At 34.0% G+C, this 21,815-nt stretch overlaps 1 protein-coding gene and 1 long non-coding RNA gene across 2 annotated transcripts in view; both read left to right on the forward strand.

The window, feature by feature from the left end:
* LOC149263684 (methylesterase 17-like) overlaps positions 1-8,216 on the forward strand; it is a 93,942-nt gene extending 85,726 nt beyond the window's left edge. The window contains exons 2-4 of the mRNA XM_089426592.1: positions 7,048-7,200; positions 7,284-7,412; positions 7,508-8,216. Coding sequence (XP_089282718.1) covers positions 7,048-7,200; positions 7,284-7,412; positions 7,508-7,786 — 561 coding nt within the window. The 3' untranslated portion in view covers positions 7,787-8,216. The remainder of the gene's footprint in view (positions 1-7,047; positions 7,201-7,283; positions 7,413-7,507) is intronic.
* A 3,172-nt stretch (positions 8,217-11,388) lies between these two features.
* LOC149263685 (uncharacterized) lies at positions 11,389-21,328 on the forward strand. Its single transcript, XR_016259292.1, has 6 exons — positions 11,389-11,531; positions 17,167-17,232; positions 17,449-17,516; positions 20,527-20,588; positions 20,860-21,023; positions 21,140-21,328. It is a non-coding gene; the product is annotated as an uncharacterized LOC149263685 (long non-coding RNA).
* Positions 21,329-21,815: the final 487 nt, after the last annotated feature.

Here is a 21,815-nt window from a genome sequence, read left to right on the forward strand (position 1 = left end):
TGTTATTAATATAGTTTTAAATACATCTCTATATTACTTATAATACACAATGAAATATGATTAACTTTGTATATTCAATTTCCTTTTTCCTAAAAAAAAAAAAACAATATTTCAATTCATATTCTAAAGAAAAGAAAAAACGTTTTTGATATACACCTAAAATGCATTCTCTAGGATCTTCCAAAATCCTACCAGTGACTAGACTCTCAAAAAAAAACATAAAACCAACAGGTTTTTACAAGCAAAACCCCCGTGAAAAACGTTGTTTAATAAGCACATCAAAATATTTGTCATTGTGCAACTAAGCACCAATCATAATAAAAGAAAAAACGATGTAAACTAATATATGTTAATCTAATCTATAAGTAGCAATATCCATAAACAGAAAATAAAATATACATATAAGAGTAAAATTTATATATACATATAAGAGTAGAAAGAGTCCTGAACATCAATTGTAAGTTCGTCCATGAATGGACAATGAAAAAAATGGTAGAGTTCGGTCTCTTATTTTTCAGTCACCTATCGAAGCCCCTATCCAAGTGCAAGAATTCCTTGGAAATCCTGTCAGAAATCCTGTCAATAGTCGTGTTGCGTTCTCTTAAAAAATAAATACATGATAAGAGGTATAAGTAGATTTCAAACGCATGATATCCTCCAAAAATATGTGCAAGGGAAATGAAACGACACACTTCGTCCGCATTGACGTAGTCCACAACTAGTAAAAATCATCCAAGATCTCAAGTTGTTCACATCCTTCCTCAAAAGAAAAGTAAATTAATGATCTGCAAGATAAAAATTCTGCCCAATTGTTGGAGCCCCTCCAATGCCCATATTGCAAAAAAATAATAATGTTTTTTTCTTAAAATGAAGCACAAAACCCCCTCCACATATTTCACCTTCCTAATGAGATGCCATGTCGAGGTATCCCCATGGGAGTTAATGTTTGGGACCTCGACTAGAACATTCCTAGAATTTGCAAAAACTTTAAACAGTGGGTAGTGATTTAATAGTAATAATTTAATAGTAATAACATTAGTAGCTACCTAGTCCATATTAGATAAAATACTGTGAAAAATGAATATAATATGATCCAACCACATACCCAAACATAGGACAAGTGGAGGAGATCGTAATAATCCGATTTCCCTATCCTCAACCTAGGCCTTTCAAATTTCCGAGAAAGAATCCCCTTTCCAACTTCATGCACCACCCATAACTATCTTATAGGTTGCTCAAACTTGCTTAGAAAATGATCATTTTTCTTAGATGATCTTAAACAATGCAACAACCTCGTCCTATTTTGTCAAAAAATTGCATCAAATCCCATGTCTAAACAGATCCTTCAATAATACACCATGCAAAAAGATGAGATTCAGATGGGAATTTTGATTTACATATAACACACCACCACCAAATCATACCATAAAATTTAATTGAATATAACTAAATTTTGGAGTGTAAAATCCATTCGAAGCCACTAACCAAATGAGCTCGTCCTCAGAGTTAGTGAGGAATATATGAGAATAATAAAAATAATTTATGAAGAGTAGTTTGATCATGGTTGTTTATGTGAAATCCTTGAGAAGCATTGATCCCTGAGCGAGTCAATGAGTACTTGGGATAAAATATGATTGATACAACTATCTAGCAATGGATCGATGCCTAGATGAACCCTCGGCCTGGCCCCATTGTCAATATTCCAAGCTAGCCCAAAGTATATCAACTGAAATGAATTTAAAAGAGCCTACCACACCACCAAAGTATTTTGTCTTCGTTCGTCCTATGGACAAACCCATTCATCCAAGGAATAAGGAGCGATATAATTTTGATGAATAAGATGAGTCCATAAGTTGTTAGTAGACAAGAGACTCCACCCATATTTGGAAGCCAAATCCTTTTGAAAACATGAACATATTTTTAGGTCCCAACTTCTAAGAAGCTTTGGAACAACAAGATGTGACCATTTCACTGAAGGAAAAATTGTTCTTGTGTTCCTGCCCATAAAAACTTGAAGCATATCCTCCTCACCTATTCCAACACACCTTTGGGAATCCATGCCAAAGACATCCAATAAATTGGTATTGCTTGAAGTACAAATTTAACTAAAGCCAGTCTACCAACCTTAGAAATCCATTCAAAACTCAAACATTTAAACATTTTCTCCAACTTTAAAATCAACCACTTCCAGTCATCCTTTTTGTAACAATTTAGCTTTAAATAGAAGCCCAAATATTTGAGTGCTCCCTGAAGGTCAGAGATTGCAAAGGTGAACTTTGAGTTCATGTTTTTTTATCTCATGTTCATTTAGATTGAAAGTGGATATCACGGAGTTTTGCTCATTTATAACCAAACCCATGGCCTTACCAAACAAAAGAAGAATTTCTTAAAGTTTTGTGAGATCTCGGGCCTCCCCATTACAAAAGAGAAGAATATCATCAACGAAGAGTAGGTGAATAATCATGAGAAGCTGGGAAACTACCACCCCTTTGAATTCACATCTCCTATCTCCCTCAATTAACATGAAACTAAGGCCTTTTGCAACAACAAAAAACCAGAATTGGAGATAAAGGGCACCCTTGTCTTAGGCCCAGTTGAGCTGAAAAGAAGGAGGATGAATAACCATTGATAATAAAACTGAAAGATACATAAATCACACAAATCATAATCCATTTGATGAATGAAGCCTTGAACCCAACATGTGTAAGAATAAGGCAAAGAAAGAGACAATTTACCTTATCATATTTCTTAAATAGATCAATCTTTATAACCACCCATTTTTCCTTTAGAATTTTCAGACTATGTAGACATTCATGTGCCACACCTATAGCTTCATGAATCTTCCTACCCTCAAGGGACCCAAATTGTTCTTGGGAAATGAACTTTGAGAGAATAGGCTTAATTCTTCAAGCGATAACGTTTTAAATAACCTTGTATATGCAATTGCATAATGAAATAGGTCGAAACTCCTCAAAGGAAGTAAGGTTTTTGACTTTGGAATTAATGTGATAAATGTTGAGTTGAAGGCATGATAAATCCTTCCTTCACTTCTAGATTCCTTAATCAAATTTAAAAGGTCTAATCCCATGGTGTCATAAAAAGCAATGAAAAATTTAATATTCCAACCATCTGACCTTGGGCTTTTATCCTTTTGGAAACTCGAAAGAACAACTTTTATTTCTTCAGCTGAGGCTTCCTCCATTAAATTCCTTTTATCATCAACCGAGGCTTCCTCCTTTAAATCCCTATTATCATCAGTGTCCACCTACCTAGTGAAGTATTGTGCCACATGAATCGATTTTGAAATAGTAGAACCCACCAGTTCTGAGAAGGTAGTTTGGAAATGTTCCATACCCAGAAAAGCTAGGCCTTCGAAAGAGGTAATATTGTTTCCCTCAGGCCCCTCCACACTCAAAATTTTGCTTTCTAGCTTCCTCCCCTTTGCATATGAATGAAAAAAAATGTATTTTCATCACCACAATCAAGCCATATAACATGGCTCTTAATATGTCAGGGAGCCTCCTTAGAGTCTAGAATAGTCTAGAATCTCCCTCTCCTTCGAAATGAGGCAAAAAAAATGTCCTTGGACTCCTATGAACTAAAACCCTCACCATTTGTGTTAGAGAAACCCACAATCTGTTGTTCAATGTCCACTAGATCCTCTTCCTCCTCTTTTATAATATTTTCCAACCATTACTTTGACAAATATTTAATATGTTTCATATTAGACATAAAATGTGAGGCTATCGAATGGCCAATCCGTCCACATATGGACACCAATTGTACATGAACAATTCATAAAAACTTCACACATATATCCAAGAAGAATTCATCCTAAATGGACAATCTCGATTTTGTGTATGCCCCTTAATTTCAAATAAAATAGGGGCATTATCAGATATGCCCCACCCATGGACGAAAGAGATGGAATCTATGGATCAAAGTATCATACATAAGAAATTGGTCTAACATTTTATCAATATAATTCTCTTCCCCCACATATTCCTCTAGGTGGGTGAAATACAACCAGGAGAAATATCAGAAAGGTTCATAGAATCAATACTGCGTGAGAAAACATGTTTCAGTGAGTCAATTCTAACATGTTTTCCCCATAATTCCACCTATCCCATGGAAAAGTTCACATCACTCCTACGATCAAGTTACCCCACCTGGTCCTCATATTGCCATATTATATTTACTAAGGTGAAGGAAAAATCCAAATCAATGGAGACTCCCATCGTGCCTAATCCAGAATGAACACTCCATAATATTCGACCTAGAACTTCCTTGTATCACATCCCAAAGCCATACCCTCAGATTGTCCATGGACTTATGATGTGCATAATTTCTAGGATGGAAGAATGGATTCCCGAAGCTTTGAGATTGTCATCGCATCCCTAAGACTTCCTTGCAGGAAAATGATATCAAGATATTCAATCTATAATAATGATGCAAAGAAATGTTTTTGGGTTCACTTCTGAGTAACCCTTACATTTAAATTAGAAAACCTTCATTTGGGAACCCCGCGAAGGGGAATCAATGCTCTAAGTGCCCAATCAATTGAAGATTTCCTTCCCACAACCATTTCTTCATATGGCTTGGATTTGGCCTCTAAGATATGATAATTTTTACCCTACGCTTCGATTCAATGACAGAACCCAAAATGTGTCCAAACACTCGCGAGAAACCATCAGGCATAGAGAGAATAATCCTTGACATGAGGTTGTGAAAAATGTCACTACCATACAAAATGCCAAAATACCCTGAAGAAACTTATGCCCTAGGAGAAGTGTATCCCAAGGACCTAGGAATGATGGAGCCAACAACATTTACAAGGGAAAAAGGAGTGAAAAACTTTGGGAAGAATAACCACACTCGTACCCATAGAAGAAAAAACCCGATCCTTGCCAAGTTCTAAAAAGAACTAACAAGTAAAGAGACCATAGGAAAATGTTCAAAGGTACCCGAAGATGGGGAGTGTGCCACTCACACGTATTTAGTGGAGATTAGAGCCACCATGGACATAGACAAGAAAGAGATCAACAAATCAATGAGCTATGAATTTGGAATTGTAGCGCCCAACGATGTGAGAAAATCCTCCTCCAACCCCTCACCAAAACAACCACCATCAAAATCCACCACCACAGCCTTAGTCCTTTGTTTTTTGGTGGCATGTTCACAAAATGATCCATTCTTGAAGGGAAGCCCACAACTTTGGGCTAAATTTCCATATTTATGACACCGTCGATAGCAGAAGGGAAGCCCTTCATAATCAAGAATTTGCAGCCTAACCCCATCAATCAAAATGTTCATTGCATCATGAAGTTTATTTCTGAGATCTAAACTAATAAGAATCCTAACCATAGATAAATCCCTCGACTCATGAAAGGAGTAGTTATCCTTTGAGAAACTTTCTAGGTTATTCCCCATATTTGTAAGAAATTGGGGGTTCCACATGTGAGTCCGCAACCCTAGAAACCCCATGGAAACTAGAACCACATCAAGTCATTCCCTAGTGGCATCAAAAGTAGGCGACCTCAATTTCAAGATAATGGGAGTAGAATCAATGGAGCAAAGATATTTTGCCACAATTTGAACCACCTCATGTAATTTGAAAATGAGCTGAGTCCATCCTCTTGTCAGCATAAAGATCTTCGGAACCTCTAACACACAAACCATCTAGTCCCACCATTCGATAATGGTCTCTTGGCCAAATTTGAGGCCATGAGCATGACGTACCAAGGATTTCTTTGTAAGATATACAACATGGTACATCTCCACATCATTCCAAAGGCATAAATTGTGGGGGATGAGAAAGGATCCCCTCTTTAAAACCCTCAACTTCTTTTTCTTATCGATATTGACCTCTTTATCACCTGAATCTAGTGTATAAGGATTCTCTATATCCACTTCCAAAGTCATTGGGCACAATCCATCCTCTACATGAGCTTGACTCTCTTGAGACCTAGGGCACTGAGGAGAAACAACCCCCGCCGGTTGTAAAGGCACTGCATTGATAAGTGTGTTTGAAAAAGCCTCCGTCACGACTGCGATACCACCACTAGTGGAGCAAACCATAAAAGACGATAAAACTCCAGTGAAAATCAGAAAAGGCAGACCCGTTTCTAGAGAGCTGGTAGAAAACGACCCAGAAAGCTCCAACATACGAGATTAAGGAGAGGGTGGGACCAACAAAGGAAAAGTGCCCTCAAAAAATGGTTTACATGAGTAACCATCGATGCGGATACTGGTTGACTAGAAGATGGGGATTGAGAAGAGAAATCCGAGTATGTAAACAGTGCTCCAGACATGCAATACCACTGGAAACTTGAAACCTTTTTTCTACATTTCTAATGTAGGACTTGTACCCTTGACCGGAAGTCTAAAAAACACTAGGTGGGCAAAAAATAAAATCCCGTTAAGTAGTCAGCAAATCATAGTCCACATGGCTGAGTTCAACCATGTTCTCCACACGAATCTTGCGAACTTAACAGTCCGCCAAAAAAACCTAAGGAGGAAAATATGGCAAGTGTGGTAGAAATTTGTAACATAGTTATGTGGATGTAGTCCAATGTTTAGATGGGGAGGTTTCTTAGAGTCTAGTTGTCCCATCCAAACTACTCCCAACAATATTTAAGTAAAAAAGTTTCCTACAAATTTTATCGTCCAATCTAAACTGCTACAGACACTATTTAACTTGTATATATTATATTACTCTTTGAGGAACTATAATAACAGTTAGGAGCCTGAGAACAAATTGAGATAATATGTTAGTTGATCAACATTTTTTTAAGTAATAAATCTATCAAATTTTTGAATATTTCTAAAATCTTAAATAAAATTATGTTAAGCCAAACAAATATAAAAAACACATCATATAATAGCTGAAATTAAAGCTAGGAATAGCGCGCTGAAATTGAAAGTTCTGAGAGCACACACTTATTTTGGATCTTTGTTAATTTCAATTTTCTCTGATCTCTGTTACAGTGTCACTTTACATTTTCATCTTCTCTGCCTGACAAAACTTTATAATTGCTATGGAGACAGATAGTGTTAGTTGGACACAGCTTGGGAGGCGTTAGCGTAGCTCGTGGATCTGAAGATTTCCCGCATCTTATTGCGGTAGCAGTATATCTCCGCGCTCTTATGTTTCGAGGTGGAGAATCCATGCAGCGGGAAATGGAGATTGTAAAGGAAATTGTAAGGATTTTAGCTCTTATAAAGATATAATTAACAAAATAAAAATACAGATATCACTGAGATAAGATTGATTGCCGCTGCAGATGAAGCCGACCGGAGTTGTTGAGCATATTGAATATAGCTTTGGTAATGGCATCGAAGAACCTCCGACATCTGCACTAGTGCCTAGAAAGATTCAGAAGGATTTGTTCTACGGTACAACCTCGACATTGGTAAGTGCATTAATTATCATAATAATGATGATATTATTTATTTATTAATTAATCTCTTAAAAGGAGTAGCACTAAATATAATTTGATGTTGACAGGATGCCACTTTGGCTTCTCTGTTGCTCCGACCATGTCCAATCAGAGCAGTGACAAACCTGAGCCTGGAGACCACAGATGAGCGGTATGGGGTTGTTCCAAGAGTTTATATCAAAACTACAAAAGATAACGCGCTCTCTCTTGCCAAGCGAGAAGTTCTTATTGCCAATTCGCCACCAGAGAAGGTTTACAGCCTGGAGTCGGACCATAGCCCATTCTTCTCTGCACCGGAGAAGCTGCATAGCCTGCTATTGGAGATCGCCAACACATACTGCTTATGATTGTTGCAGTTAGTTCTTTTACATCGAACGAAAACACTTCGGGGCTTGCATTTATTAGAAGTTTAGGGAATTGTCTGTAATGCGATTTTTTGGAGATTTTGGTGATGGAATCCCGCGGAAAAAATTGAGGTTAAATGTTGATTTGTTGCAGTTAAAATGGGTTTTTAACTGTATATTTGGATTCAGCATCCTGAAAAACCCAGGGACTCTTTCATTGTGCAGAAACTAGCTATCAAACTTGCGATTCCAATAAATTCCTGCCCAATTTCCTGCCCAATTTCGACCGGAAAAACCGACGAAAAAACTTTCAAAAAGTCGCTTATAAACAACTGCGTTATCAGAAATTTGGTATTTATTTAAATATAAGTATTTATTTGGGAGAAAAGTTTGGCTTGCTTCTCAGGTCTAAACTTTTTTATTTTCATTTTTAAAAATGCCAATCAGAGATAGAAACGGTACTTTTTAATCCAGGTGAAAACAGATTCTTAATCCAGGTAAAGCTTCTTGTTATTCTTTCATTAGTTGGGTTAATGTCTTCTTTTTGGACACATTCTAAGAGATTCGTAAATTGTTATGGTTGTTTTTCCATGGGTTGGGTTGGTTGAAAGTTTTTATTATTATTTTATTTAAAATTAACTAAATAAATGTAATAGAAATATATTTTTTTGGTTTTCTTGTATTATTTGTTAATTTTAATTGTTTTAGATTTATTTTAATTTTGAATTTATTAAGTGGACAGATATCAATTATTATTTCACTCAAAAAATTTTGAGCCTTAAGAGATTTGATCTTTTTAGACATAGGATAGATCTAGAATTAAATTAAATCTAAAATAGTTTAATTATTAATTATAATTATAATTGTAAATAAAAATATTTATTTATTTATTTATTTATTTTTTTAATTTTTAATTTTTAATTTTTATTATATTTATGTAATTCGAGCAAATTAAAATGTTTTATTAATGATTATAATTATTTGTCTCTATTTTATTTTATTTATATTTTTATGTAATTTTACAAGTCAAAATGTTTAAGGAAAAAGATAAAAAAGACATTATATCTTTTTCATATTAAACTAGAGAGTGTATATGAGGCTCAATAACTTTTTATGTTTAATTGTTTAAGAGGAAAAGAGAAAACAAGACATTATATCTTTTTCATACTAAGTTAAATAGTGTTATAGTGTTTGTGAGGCTCAATAATTCTTTTATGTTGGTATGATATTCTTATTAATTGGTTTATTGGGAGCAAGATTTCTATTAAAAAGTTAATTTTAAGAGGCAAAGTATGTTTTAATAGATTTTAAAGGTTGAATTGTAATATTGAGGAGTCATTTATATTATTATTATTATTTTCATGTTATCATTCATTTGTGTCCTATTATTAATGATTTTTTTAGAAACACTAATGCATTCATTAAATTGATATTTTGTTAAGAATCTTCTTTAGGTACATGAAATATATATTTTTCTTTCCTCATTTACTTGATTATTTTATTGGGTTGTGCTATTATTTTGTTAAGTATTCACCTCATTAGCTTAGTAATGAGAATTGATGCATTGGTTACCTTATTATTTTATTGTGTTGTTTTATTATTTTAAAGTATCTTTTCATTAGATTAGCTAAGTAACTAGGATTAATTTATTTGTTGGTTTGATGTTTTATTTTTATCAATATATTTTGTTTATTTGTATGTTGTCTAAGTTGTCTAGAGATTACATTATGTTTGACATGTGGCTTTAGAAATCCCGACGGAGTTTCATCTAAGCTATCAATCTTGGCCACACAAGCCCTTAATATGGTTGAAATTTTTCCCATGAAGTTTCGAATCAGTGATCTTTACATCACATAGTGAATTAACAACATACCCCATATGCCATTGGGAATTTTTATAAAAAAATTAATTAGGGATATTTCAAGGTATAAAATAAACCTCCCAAAAGATATAATTAAAAATTATGAATTAGTCATTTTTTGAGGAAGGTATATTTACAACTTAGATTTTACATTACAAATTATAAAATCTAATAAAATTAAATTAAATAGATATTTAGAAATAAAATGAATAGAAAATGTGATTAGAAATAAAATTACTTACAAAAATATAAAATAATTTTAATAAAAAACATTGTACTCACGATACACTTTTCTATAGATGAATTATTCAGAAAAAATTGTAGTATTCATAAACTAACATTCATATAAGTGATAATATAATATTTTTAATATGTATTTAAAAACATGTTAACTAGCAATTACACCAGATGTTCCAAAGGAAAAGCTGTAAGGCATAAATTTCAGAAGAACCTTGACATATAGAAGATCTTTAATACAAAAATTGGTAAACAAAATGTCATTCAAACATAGAAGATAAAGAGAAATCGCTTACATTATGCCAAATTTACATACTATATAACCTTTCCAACATAGATTGCCTCTAAATCTTCGAAGATACTCTTTCAAGTTGCAATAGCAAATATATGAATCAGAAAAAACAGTTTAGTTTTTTTCCAAAGGAAAAGCTGTAAGGCATAAATTTCAGAAGAACCTTGACATATAGAAGATCTTTAATACAAAAATTGGTAAACAAAATGTCATTCAAACATAGAAGATAAAGAGAAATCGCTTACATTATGCCAAATTTACATACTATATAACCTTTCCAACATAGATTGCCTCTAAATCTTCGAAGATACTCTTTCAAGTTGCAATAGCAAATATATGAATCAGAAAAAACAATTTAGTTGTTTTTAGCAATGCCGTGAAATTAGAATTGTTTAGAAAACTCCCAAGAAAAGTGATTACATGCAACATGATGAATATGTCAATTTTGATGGATTAAAAAATTTCAAGCTATATGTTTTCACCACACCATATTTAAATACAAAACTCTACTTATTATTTTAAAAATATAAAGATAAATGATTATAATGTTTACAATATAATTATTTGAATTTAGATATTTAGATTTTTGCCCCTCTCAATTAATTAACTAATTAATTGTCAAAAATATATATGTTAAAGAATGTATTTTTACTTCCAAAAATATAATATATCTTAACTATATTAGCTAAAAATGTGTTTATAACTTAAAAAATGTGTATCTACTTTTTTATATGTAACATTATAGTTTCAAATGCTAAGGGTAGAGTAACTCACTATATGGCTTCACATTGAGCTTCACATTAACTTCTTATTATAAGTTAAATTATTAAAAAAAATATTTATCTTAATCTTTTTTTATACAATGATATGTGACTTTTAATATTATGATAATAACACCTTTGTATTAATTTATGTCTTCGATAAATAGTTTTTACAACATTTGAAAGTTTTATATGGATTCATGTTTATATGGTTGGACTCAGCGCATCTTTATGCCGTAAGGCATTCCCCTCTGAAATCAACTCCCGCAGTTGTCTTTCTGTCCTAATCCTGACTGCCAGATCCATTATTAGATGATTGAACAATGACCTTCCATCCAATTTAATTAAAAAATAAATAAAAGCCCTCTAATGTAAAATTAGTTAATTAAATAGTTATTTAATTTTAATTTTGGTTAGTTAGTTGGTTGTGCACACGAATAGCCAGCCGTGTTTGATAAAGAAAAGTGTAGGGCCTATACCTTCTTTGATTCGGGTAACCACCCACCCCACTACAATGACAAACCCTCAGTGTTCCTGGTGCTTCATGGTGCTTTTGGATGGAAGGGTTTCAAGGTCCAAACAATTCGGAAAACACAGGTATGCCTGTCTCGGTAGTAAAATTAGTTAATTAAAAATTTATTTAATCTTTATTTTGGTTAGCCGGTCGGTTATGCATGCGAATAGCCAGCCACATTTCGTTGGAGAGAAGTGTAGGGAAAATACCTTCTTTGATTCGAGTAACCACCCACCCCACCGTAGCCCCAAACCTTCAATGTTCTTGGTGCTTCCTCATGCTTCCAGATTCAAGGGTTCTGAGATCCAAACAATTCGGAAAACACAAGATATGCCTATCTTGATATGCTCGAATGTCGATACCCCTCGTCAGATCTCTCTAGATAAGTCTTGTGGACATGGCTTCTACTAGCAGACTCTACCTATCGATGTTTTCTCACAGGTGCATACTTCCTCCTTATCATTGTTACGGTGGTAAAAACACTTAGTTATTTCCTCACTCACCTTACTCTTCCATTCGTATTTCTACAACAATGGTAAATGTCTATTTGACAAGGGTATTGAAATTACAATCAACTTGATTTTGGAAGTTGGGGTTTTAATACTTTCATGGGGTTGCCTTACCTCTGAGATCCGGTAATGGGTTTCTCTCTGTGAGGGCTTAGGCAACTTTCCTATTTTAACCGGTTTGGAGTCTTGTAGCTTGTGATATAGAAGCTCTATAAGTCTATCACTCGAAACATCATATCGGGAATAATTTGCAAGACATGCGTTGCAAGATTTAATTTATGTAGCCTATTTTAAGCTCAGTGCTTGTTCTTAAAGCTCAATTGTTTTGCAAGTTGTGAGTTATAGTAAGCTTCGCAGTGTTGGATTAGTTGGGCCTCTAACTCTAAATGTTGCAGCTGAGGTACATGCCCCATTATTGATTTTTACTCGTACTAGCAATAGAAATGTGTTCTGTCACTGCAACATACACGTCTGTTTTACTTTGTTGGTTGATGCTATCTTTTTTCAGTTTGCAAGGCATCAATGACTATGGTTCAACCTAGTGGCTCGCTATTACATGACATGAGTGTTGTTAAATTTCAAATAGAGATAATAATGGCCTAGCTATGCACAATCCATAACTCCAAAATTGCCTATTTTAAGTGTATTGAACATTCTCATTTATCTCATGCTAACAGGGATGGTCTAGGCACAAGGCCTTGTCATTCTACTGTATTATGTACAAGAATTTAGTGTTTGACTAAATTAGTTTTCTGTTCTTAGATCTGAACCATTACACCTCAGAACCTTCTACAATATTTAGACTTGCCCAATTCTGCTAGATTGATATTGCATAACAATAGTTTCATGAATATAGGTAAGGTTTCTCTTAAAATTTGCGGCGCGAGATTCAAGAATATATATCGTAGGAAACAGATTCCACACAACAATGAGAACCCATGACATAGAGTATAAGTAGTTGATGCAGATAAAATTTTTGTTTGCCAATGATGAAAATACTTCTAGAAGGGCTTAGATAAATGATTCAAACAGTTACAACAAGGATATAAATGTTGCTTTACATGGGGTTAATTTTTCCTTCATTTTATTCAACCTGCAACCTCCATAGGTACTTCCAGCAAGTTCAATCCTTATTTTCCTCCACACTGATGAAGAATGTTGCCTTATTTCATATCATAATGTAGGCCAAAAATTTATCTAGGAACAGAGCCAAATATTTGCAAGGAAATGAGGTCACAATTGTATATTTCAATCAAAGTGTCAAAAATTAGGTCCACTAATAAGAGTTTTTGACATTGTACTAGACAAGATAGTCCTCAATTCCTGCCTTTCTTTCAAAACTTAAAATAAGCAACAATTATGGCTCAATTTATATATCAATATTGAGCGCCAGTAAGCTTGGCAGTGTTGGTTCAGTTGGGCCTCCAACTCCTAATGTTGCAGCTGAGGTACATGCCTCGTTGTTGACTTTTACTGGTACAAGTAAAAGAAACGTGTTATGTTACTGGAAAAACCACGTGTATTTTACTTTGTTGGCTGCTACTATCTTTTTTGCGTTTTCAAGGCATCAACGAATTTAGTTCAAAATTGCCTATTTTAAGTGTATTGAACATTTTCATTTATCTCATGCTAATAGGGGTGGTCTAAGCACAAGGCCTTGTCATTCTACTACATTACGTACAAGAATTCAGTTGTTTGACTAAATTGGTCTTCTATGCTTAGATCTGAACCATTGCACTTTAGAACCTTCTACAATCTTTAGACGTGCCCAATTCTACTAGATATATATTCCATAACAATTGTTTCATGAATCAAGGTAAGCTTGCTCTTAAAATTTATGCTGCAGGATTTAAGAATATATATCTTAGGACACAGATTCATCATTACACAAAACAAAGAGAACCCATGACAAAAAGTCTGATATGTTAATGCAGATAACATCTTTGTTTGCCAATGATGAAAATACTTCTAGAGGTCTTAGATAAATGATTCAAGCAGTTACAATAAGGATACAAATGTTTCTTTACATAGGGTTAATTTTTACTTCATTTTGTTCAACTTGCAACCTCCATAGATACTTCGAGTGAGTTCAGTCCTTATTTTCCTCCACAGGGATGAAAAATGTTGCCTTATTTCATATCATAATGTAGGCCAAAAATTCGACTAGGAGGAGAGCCAAATATTTGCAAGGAATTGAGGTCACAACTGTATATTTCAATCAAAGCATCACAAATTAGGTCCAGTAATAAGAATTTTTGAGATTGTACTAGACGAGATAGTCCTCAATTCCTGCCTTTGTTTCAAAACCGAAAATAAACAACAATTAGGGCTCAATTTATATATCAATATTGAGCGCCAATAACCTTGGTAGTATTGGCTCAGTTGGGCCTCTAACTTCGTACGGTGCAGCTGAGGTACAAGCCTCATTATTGATTTCTATTGGTACTAACAATAGAAATGTGTTCTCTTACTAGAACAACCATGTGTGTTTTACTATGTTGGTTGATGCTATGCTTTTTTGGTTTGCAAGGCGTCAACAACTCTGGTTTAAAATTGCCTATTTTAAGTGTATTGAACATTGTCATCCATCTCATGATAACAGGGTTGGTCTAAGCACAAGGCCTTATCATTCTACTGCATTATGTACAAGAATTTAGTTGTTTGACTAAATTAGTCTCCTATGCTTAGATCTGAACCATTACAATTCAGAACCTTCTACAATCTTTAGACATGCCCAATTCTGCTAGATGGATATTCCATAACAACTCTTTCATGAATCAAGTAAGCTTGCTCTTAAAATTTGCGGTGCAGGATTCAAGAATATATATCTTAGGACACAAATTCCACACAAAAAAGACAACCCATGACACAGTTATGAGATGTTGATGCACATACAATTTTTGTTGCCAACGATTAAAATACTTCTAGAAGGGCTTAGAAAAATGAGTCAAGCAGTCACATCAAGGATACAAATGTTGCTTTACATAGGGTTAGTTTTTCATTCATTTTGTTCAACCTGCAACCTCCATATATACTTTCAGCGAGTTTAGTCCTTATTTTCCTCTAGAGGGAAGAAAAATGTTGCCTTATTTCATATCATATTGTCGACCAAAAATTCGACTAGGAGTAGAGCCAAATATTTGCAAGTTAATGAGGTCACAACTATATATTTCAATCAAAGCGTCACAAATTAGGTTCAATAATAGGAATTTTTGAGATTGTACTAGAAGAGATAGTCCTCAATTCCTGCCTTTGTTTCAAAATCGAAAATAAACAACAATTAGGGCTCAACTTATATATCAATATTCTCCATAACCATTAGCTCCTTTGTGCTGCAGAAGGATATGGCTATATGAGAGGCCCAAAATCACTGTCAGGCATAGTATATAGAAGAGATTTTAACCAAAACGGATCTGAGACACCATAGAGGACACCTGAGATCTTTAGGGAAGGTAACGATCTACACACAAGTTTATCCTAGTAAGATTTAACTTCGTTCTTCAAAAGGCACAGTGAGTCCCATCCTCAGTTTATTGCTTGGCCCCAAATGGTCAAGTTGGTTCATATAATAATCACCCTTGGTAATGTGTAGAATATGTCTCATGGAAAACTGGAATGACATCTGTTGCCTTGTTTAAAACAACATAATAAGATCTTCAGGACCTATCCATGATTACTTGAGATTTGCAATCAAAATAAAATAACGAATCCCATGCCCAAACTATTTAAGGAAGGCCAAGAGTTTGAGAAAAATATTGTGAAGTACATGGAGAGGGATATGAATGGAGCTATGGAGTACTTACAATGTAACCACACAGGTACTTGGAATCTATTTGATTCCAGTTGCACATGTAACCACCATATCTAATTGCAACATCTGTTGATGTTTCTAACAGGTCTAATTGGATCACAAGCACTCATAGTCAGTGGATTGTTGTGAAATCTTCCAGAGGTAACTCTCCAACTTCAAGGAAACCTCTATCAAAATCAAAATTCTTTAATGGCTCCTCTATTGAAGAGCTTCCATTTATAAAAGAAATGTATAATGCCAACTTAGAAGTTGTCAATTGGGAAAAATCTCGGCCTAGTTGTGAACTAGATGAATGCATGGATGTTGAGATTTCTACAGCCCAGCCTGAGCATCAATCATATTTCACTATTTCAGCTGAGACTCTACATCATGACTTATTTTCAGTGACAACAACATCCAATTCTATAAATGAAACTTGTGAAACGAATAGAAATCCATTTGATAGCACAACTACTGGTGATGATGGAATTCATTACATATCAATGGTAGGAGAAGCTTTTTATATCTTTAGTAATAAGTGGGCCTCTCACACTCAGGCAGGAGTAGTTTTCTTCCCCTGTGATATTATGTGCACCACACAATTTTTTCATATAAGTATGATAATGGGGCAACTGTACATGAGCTACAGAGCAAATACTTATTCTTGTATTTTTTATTCAAAATTAATTTCAATTGAATTTATTTGGCTACATACCTGTGTGAATGATTCCATCATGGGTATTTAACTTTGCAATCCAATTTGTGTGAGTGAACCCTTTTTGGGAAAATTTCCTTTTTAAATTTTGCACTTGCACAAATCACCATCTGTCAACCAGAATTATCACCTTAACATGGGGATTTAACTTAGCATTCTGATTGTGCCAATCATTTCTGGGAAAAATTCCTTTTAACTTTGCACTTGCATAAATCACCATTTGTCAACCAGAATTATCACCTATCATCCTGTGAAAATTCCTTTTTAGCTTTTGCTGCAAATTGTTACTATATTTGACAGAACATAAAATTTCTATTTAGTAGAAAATTACAAATTGTCACTATATATAACTCAAACTAATAATGTAATTGTTAGTAGAAAATTTATATGTAAATAAATAAAGAAATAAGATAATAAAGAAACCAGAAAGGAGTGTTTAAGATACTTTACATATCACGATGAAATAAGTTGATCAATGGTCTCCCAATGTAATTCCTACATTTTTGAGGATGAACATTGTGGCTTCTACTACTAGGCTCTTGACAACATTTAGGGTTTTCACAAAGAAGGAAAGAAAATAATATTTTGGTGATCGATAAGAAAACAAGGTATTGTGTTGTTTTAAGTTCTTTTGATTTTGTAACTTATTGTTCTTTACATTACATTGATGGAAGGATTTTCTAAATTTTTTATTATATATGCAGATGGACAGAGCATCGATACTGGATGAAATAATTGAGTATGTCAAACTTCTGCAGATGCAAATAAAGGTTGTTCCCCAATCTCTTGCAAGACTAAATTTTTGTAGCCTATTATAAGCTCAGAACTTGTTCTTAGGTTTTTCAAAAAGAAAGAAAGAAAATAATATGTTGGTGATCGGTAAGAATCCAAGGTACTCTGTTGTTTTAAGTTCTTTTGATTTTGTAAATTATTGTTCTTACATTACATTTATGGAACGATTGCTAAATTTGTTGTTATATATGCAGACGGAAAGAGCATCGATGCTAGATGAAATAATTGAGTATGTCAAAAACTTCCGCAGATGCAAATAAAGGTTGTTCCCCAATCTCTTGCAACATTGAATTTCTGCAGACTATTATAAGCTGAGTGCTTGTTCTCAAAGCTTAGTTGTTCTTTAGGTTGTGAGCACTAGTAAGCTTGGCAGTGTTAGTTTAGTTGGGTCTCTAACTCCAAATGTTGTAGTTGAGGTACACGCCTCATTGTTGATTTTTAATGGTACTAGCAAAAAAATGTGTTTTGTTACTGGAATAGCCATGTGTGTTTTACTTTGTTGGATGATGCTATATTTTTTCAGTTTGCAAGGTATCAATGGCTCTGGTTCAACCTAGTGGCTCGTTATTACATGACATGAGTGTTGTTCAAGTTTTAGATAGAGATAATAATGGCCTAGTTATGCACAATACATAACTCCAAAATTTCCTATTTTAAGTGTATTGAGCATTGTCATTTATCTCATTCTAACACGGGTGGTCTAAGCATAAGGCCTTGTCATTCTACTGCATTATGTACAAGAATTTAGTTGTTTGACTAAATTAGTCTTCCATGCTTAGATCTGGACCATTATACTTCAGAACCTTCTACAATATTTAGACGTGCAATTCTGATAAATAGATATTCGACAACAACCGTTTCATGAATCAAGGTAAGCTTGCTTTTAAAATTTGTCATGCAGGATTTAAGAATATATATCTTAGGACAAATATTCATCATTCCACACAACAAAGAGAGCCCATGACACAAAGTCTAAGATGTTGATGCAGATAACAATTTTGTTTGCCAACGACGAAAATACTTCTAGAGGACTTAGATAAGTGATTCAAGCAGTTAGAACAAGAATACAAATGTTTCTTTACATAGGGTTAATTTTTCCTTCATTATGGTCAACCTGCAACCTCCATAGGTACTTTTAGCAGGTTCAGTGCATATTTTCCTCCATAGGGATGAAAATTGTTGCCTTATTTCATATCATAATGTAGGCCAAAAATTTGCTAGGAGCAAAGCCAAATATTTGCAAGGAAGTGAGGTCACAACTGTATATTTCAATCAAAGCATCACAAATTAGGTCCACTAATAAGAATTTTTGAGATTGTACTAGATGTGATAGTCTTGAATTCCTGCCTTTGTTTCAGAACCGAAAATAAACAACAATTATGGCTCAATTTATATATCAATATTCTCCATAACCACTAGCTCCTTTGTACTGTAGAAGGATATGACTATATGAGAGGCCCAATATCATTTCCATGCATAGTATCTAGAAGAGAGTTTAACCAAAACGGATGCTAGACACCATAGAGGACACCTGAGATATTTAGGGAAGGTAACAATCTACACACAGATTTATCGTAGTAAAAGTTAACTTCGTTCTTCAAAAGGGACAACAAATCCCATCCTTAGTTTGTTGCCTAGCCCCAAACGGTCAAGTTGGTTCATATAAGAATCACCCTTGGAAATGTGCAGAAAGTATGCCTCATGGAAAACTAGAATGACATATGTTTTCTTTTGTAAAACAACATGCTAAGATCTTCAAGACTTGTCTATGACTGCTCTAGATCTATAATCAAAATAAAACAACGAATCCCATGCCCAAACTATTTAAGGAAGGCCGAGAGTTTGAGAACAATATTGTGAAGTACATGTAGAGGGATATGAATGGAGCTATGGAGTACTTACAAGTAACCACACAGGTATCTACAATCTGTTTGATTCCAGTTGCACATTTAACAACCATATCTAATTGCAACATTTGATGATGTTGCTAATAGGTCTAATTAGATCACCAGCACTCATGGTTAGTGGGTTATTGTGAAGTCTTCCAGAGGTAGCTCTCCAACTTTAGGGAAACCTTTGTTGAAACCAGAATTTTTTAATGGCTCCTTTGTCCAAGAGCTTCCATTTACAAAAGAAATGTATATTGCCAACTTAGAAGCTATTAATTGGGAAAAATCTCAGCCTAGATGTGAACTAGATGAATGCTTGGACGTTGATATTTCTACAGCCCAACCTGAGAATCAATCATCTTTCAGTATTTCAGCTGAGACTCATGACTTGTTTTTAGTGACAACAACATCCAATTCTATAAATGAAACTTGGGAAATGAATGGAAATCCATTGGAGAGCACAACTTCCTGTGATGCTGGAATTCATTACATATCAATGGTAGGAGAAATTTTTTATATCTTTAGTAATAAGTGGACCTCTAGCACTCAGGCAAGAGTAGTTTGTTTCTGCTACGGTATTATGTGCACCACACAATTTTCTCATATAAGTATGATGATGGGGAAATTGTACATGAATTACAGAGAAAATACTTATTCATATATTTTTTATTCAAAATTAATTTCAATTGAATTTATTGGGCTACATAACTATGAGAATTATTCTAGCATGGGTATTTAACTTTTTAATCCAATTTGTGTGTGTGAATCCTTTTTGGGAAAATTTCCTTTTTAATTTTGCACTTGCACAAATCACAATCTACAACCATAATTATCAACTTACCATGGGGATTTAACTTTGCATTCTGATTTATGCGAATCATTTTTGGAAAAAAATCCTTTTAACTTTTCACTTGCATAAATCACCATTTGTCAACCAGAATTATCACTTGTCATCCTGTGAGAATTCCTTTTTAGCTTTTGCTGCAAATTGTTACTATATGTGACCAAACATAAAATGTATATTAAGTAGAAAATTGAAAATTGTCACTATATTGTGACTATATGTAAATAAATAAAGAAATAAGATAATAAAGAAGCCAGAAAGGAGTGTTTAAAAGACTTCACTTATCACTATGAAATGAGTTAATTGATGGTCTCCAAATGTAATTCCTACCCTTTTTGTGGATGAAGATTGTGGCTTCTACTACTAGGCTCTTGACAACCTTTATGGTTTTCACAAAGAAGGAAAGAAAATAATATGTTGGTGATCGATAAGAATTTAAAGTATTGTGTTGTTTTAAGTTCTTTTGATTTTGTAAATTATTGTTCTTTGCATTAAGTTGATGGAACGATTGCTAAATTTGTTTTTATATATGCATACAGATACAACATCGATGCTGGATCAAATAATTGAGTATGTCAAACTTCTGCATATGAAAATAAAGGTTTTTCCCCAATCTCTTGCAAGACTGAATTTCTGCAGCCTATTATAAGCTCAGTGCTTGTTCATACAGTTTTCACAAAGAAAGAAAGAAGATAATATGTTGGTGATCGATAAGAATCCAAGGCACTGTGTTATTTTAAGCTCTTTTGATTTTGTAAATTATTGTTCTTTACATTACATTGATGGAACGATTGCTAAATTTTCTGTTATATATGAAGATAGATAGAACATTGATGATGGATGAAATAATTGAGTATGTCAAACTTCTGCAGGCAAATAAAGTTTGTTCCCCAATCTCTTTCAAGATTTAATTTATGCAGCCTATTATTAGCTCAACGCTTGTTCTCAAAGCTCAGATGTTCTACAAGTTGTGAGCGCCAGTGAGCTTGGCAGTGTTGGTTCAGTTGGGCCTCTAACTCCAAATTTTGCAGCTGAGGTACATGCCTCATTGTTGATTTTTAATGGTACTAGCAATAAAAATGTGTTATGTTGCTGGAACAACCATGTGTGTTTTACTTTGTTGGTTGATGCTATGTTTTTTTTGTTTGCAAGGCATTAGCGGCTGTCGTTCAACCTGGTGGCTCGTTATTACATGACATGTGTGTTGTTAAAGTTCTAGATAGAGATAATAATGGCCTATATATGCACAATCCATAACTCCCAAATTGCTTATTTTATGTGTATTGAACATTGCCATTTATCTCATGCTAATAGGAGTGGTCTAAGCACATGGCATTTTCATTCTACTGCATTATGTACAAGAATTTAGTTGTTTGACTAAATTAGTCTTCTATGCTTAGATCTGAACCATTACACTTCAGAACCTTCTACAATCTTTAGACGTGCCCAATTCTGCTAGATAGATATTCCACAACAACTGTTTCATGAATCAAGTTAAGATTGCTCTTAAAATTTGCGATGCAGGATTCAAGAATATATATCTTAGGACACAGATTCCACACAACAAAGAGAACCCATGACACAGAGTCTGAGATGTTGATGTAGATAACAATTTTGTTTGCCAACGATGAAAATACTTCTAGAAGGGCTTAGATAAATGATTCAAGTAGTTACAACAAGGATACAAATGTTGCTTTACATAGGGTTAATTTTTCCTTCATTATGTTCAACCTCCAACCTCCATAGATACTTTTAATGAGTTGAGTCATTATTTTCCTCCATAGGAATGAAAAATGTTTCCTTATTTCATATCCTAATATAGGCCGAA

This window comes from Pinus tabuliformis, chromosome 6 (genome assembly GCF_031772625.1).
Source record: "Pinus tabuliformis cultivar Carrire ecotype Pingquan chromosome 6, CPIR1, whole genome shotgun sequence".
NCBI classification, from domain to species: Eukaryota; Viridiplantae; Streptophyta; class Pinopsida; order Pinales; family Pinaceae; genus Pinus; species Pinus tabuliformis.